At 37.8% G+C, this 2,959-nt stretch overlaps 2 protein-coding genes across 7 annotated transcripts in view; one reads left to right on the forward strand and one right to left on the reverse strand.

The window, feature by feature from the left end:
- Nucleotides 1-2,959, forward strand: part of LOC109542034 (muscle-specific protein 300 kDa) — a gene marked incomplete in the record, with an annotated part of 344,492 nt that overhangs the window by 248,094 nt on the left and 93,439 nt on the right.
- Nucleotides 1-2,959, reverse strand: part of LOC109542090 — a 72,511-nt gene that overhangs the window by 48,112 nt on the left and 21,440 nt on the right. For all 6 annotated transcript variants that reach the window (XR_007281488.1, XM_048666357.1, XM_048666360.1 and 3 more), the window contains exon 2: nt 1,389-1,565. Coding sequence is in view for 5 of the 6 variants with exons in the window: in XM_048666357.1 (XP_048522314.1) it covers nt 1,389-1,488 (100 nt within the window). In the remaining variant the exon portion in view is untranslated. The remainder of the gene's footprint in view (nt 1-1,388; nt 1,566-2,959) is intronic.

Consider the following 2,959-nt stretch of genomic DNA (forward strand, 5'->3'; position numbering starts at 1 on the left):
AACTTAAAACTTGTACCAAAATTCATTCAGTTTGTGTAAATTTTAAATCTGATGATGGCGCTGTTGTCTCGCCAAAACCTAATGAAATAAACGATATTCAAATTTTTCCGAAAAATTCGGCCTTGTCTGAAAAGGTTTCAAGAAGGCAAAGAACTTTGTAAGGTCCACATATTTTTTTAAATCATTTTTTGGTGGAACCAAAATTAACTCGAGTAATACTTCGTCCAGGTTTGCTAAACACGCATTTCTGTTTGTTGTTATTGCGGATTATTTAATGTTATTGTGCAACGAAATGCGAGAGATTATTTTCTAAAACGCGTGCTATCATAAACGCGCGAAGAACTAGAATCAGTTAAAAAAAAAGTCTTAAATGTTAATTCATTTTTAAATAAAAACGAGATTTTTAAACATTTTCGCCTATAAGCTGTATATTTCATTTAATCCCTCTACTTTATTATCAGTTCTTTTGTTCTTTAAGTAGTTCTTCTGACTCATGTTTTGTTATTGATTTTAGAAAATTTTATTTTAAGTTCTTCAATGTTAAGAATGATATGAATCATTCTGCATCTTTAATGAAAAATTTAAAAGTAACGTGTTTCTTTTGGAACTTACTTACCAAGGTGGAACTGGAACGTTATAACCCGTTACATAAAAATAACCGGTTATCACACCTCTATTGTTTAGCGTTTTTACGAAAAACTTGCGTGATTCAACTTAAGGTACCGACACTGGTCGGGGCTGTGAATAAACCCCTGTTCCAAAATGTAATCTAGCTAAGAGGCGCCTCATAAACTCTTTCGGAGTTCTCCATTTTCCACTCCATCTAATGGAAATTTTAGCCACTCGGCAAACCCACAGGAAAAGTAACGAAGCGACTGCGAAAGTGACAAGATTATACTGAATATCAAAGGCTGATTAGTTGCGAATGGTGTTTTCCAACAGTTAAGCCTGAAATCGTCAACAGGTTTTGAATTTGCATATTTTTGCCCTCAACGGTTCAACTCTAATTGGGCCCAAATAGTTTCATTGTGAAATTGAGTGTTCAAGATTTTTGGGGCATTAGGGGCTTTGCCCAATGGCTGAGGGCAAACTCCGAACAATCCCGTCATCTGTTAGGCTTCCAAATATGGGATTAATAAGGCCTCTAGGGTTAAATGAACGCGATTTTCACCCAAAGGCATTGTAAAGGATTAATTTATCCCTTTGTAAAACCGAAAGTGCTAAGTGGAGTTTCGGGCAAGTAACAGGTTCCACTCAACGGAGTTCTGTTGCAGAACATTTATTCACTTTCCAAAAAAGGACAACTCTTTGGTTAGTTCGGTTAGTAGACAAATGTCCGGGACAGTCAGGGAGCTAATCCAATAAAACGGACACACAATACGACTTACCGGTTTTGACGAGCTTAAAAGTGACGGCATTGTGAGACTTGAGGTGTTCGTTATAGGAGGGATGGATCAGATCCTTCAGGGCCGATTCGTTCGAAGCCATATCGATGTTTTCGGTGCTTCAAATGCGCTCTTTCCTGCGAAGCGCGCTTTTGGACTTTCCCAGCTCGGGCCTTCTTTCTGAAACAGAACTGGTTACAAATAAGCTGCAAATCTTAGTTCGACTTGTTAGTATAAAAACACTCATTGCAGTAGCGGATATGAGTTGAACAATCGCCTGCAATCGGACCATCAAAAATAACACTTTTACGATGGCTATTTTAAAAATAATTGCGCTCGGAGCCTCTGATAGTCTCCGTATAAATAGTTCTGAATCGTCAAGGTTCCTTTCTGGGAAATCCATTAAAACTTCCAACATTTATTGCTGAACGTTTACTATTGTACATTACATCATGTAGCACTTATTAGTTGTTATGTGATTTCAAACACGCACAAACTTTCCATGTCAATAGTGGACAAACGATATTAACCTACGGGTGTGGACGAATAGAGTGAAATTGCCGCAAATGTTATATAGGGGCAGAGGATTAAAAAGCGATTCCTTTTAATGCCTCGTATTAACAAAGCAAACTTTCAGCAGCCCGCAATGGACTCAAAGAAGGTTCATTTATTTGGCTGGTTATTTTTACAATCCGGAGAAACAAATTTATCTTTACGAGCTAAAAACCGCAGTTCCTGATGTGAAGTCTGCGTAAGCGATGAACCAGAAAGTGAGGAAACGTCGTCTGGTCCAATAAAACAAAAAAGTAAAATTGCCTCAAAAATTCATAAATTTCCTTAGAACTATTTCGGCTAAAAGCAATTTCAAAAGTGGGTCCAGCTAGCGATGATGGGGTCGTAAATAAAAGACGCCAAAGTTAAAAAAAAGTGATTTCTGAATTTGAAAAACCCTTTCTGCAGAAAACTCAACTTTGTTATTGGCAACAAATCTAAGGGTGGTTCAATTTCAATTAAGCAAGTGACACTACCGTTTAAGGCGCGTACATACAAAAAAATGTAGGACAAACTTTCAGTTTATCGCCCTGTATTTGTGCGTATCACGTGCATTTATATGGTAAAGGCGAATAATTGAAAGCTGTTTGAAAAACGGAACGCTGTGTAAATACGTTGCAACGAGGCAATGCAAATATGATTTTATGTGAAACTTTGAGGCGCCTCCCGCACGCAAAAGCGACCGCGTCCTTCATTGCAAACACGTAATTTCGAACCTCTCAATCTGTTTGGACGAATTCAGAAGCTGAAACTGGCCGCATAAAAATGTCCACTATTTAATCACCCTGTTGGCACAGACAATTCGGCTTCGAAACCTATTTTTGCGCGGTCTATTTCGGACGCTCGATTCTTTTAATAAGTTTCTTCTTAGTTGTGCGAATCTGTTTACCAACCTGATTGCTAATAAAAAATCCATCGGCCATAAATTCGCTTTTGTTGGCAGGCAGATTGAAAACTTTATACAAAGCGTTTTATTGTTCGAAGGTGAGATTTAGAAGTCTGGTCAAAACCAATCAACAATT

Source organism: Dendroctonus ponderosae, unplaced genomic scaffold (genome assembly GCF_020466585.1).
Source record: "Dendroctonus ponderosae isolate FM_Combo_2020 unplaced genomic scaffold, Dpon_F_20191213v2 Dpon_F_20191213_5, whole genome shotgun sequence".
Lineage (NCBI taxonomy): Eukaryota > Metazoa > Arthropoda > Insecta > Coleoptera > Curculionidae > Dendroctonus > Dendroctonus ponderosae.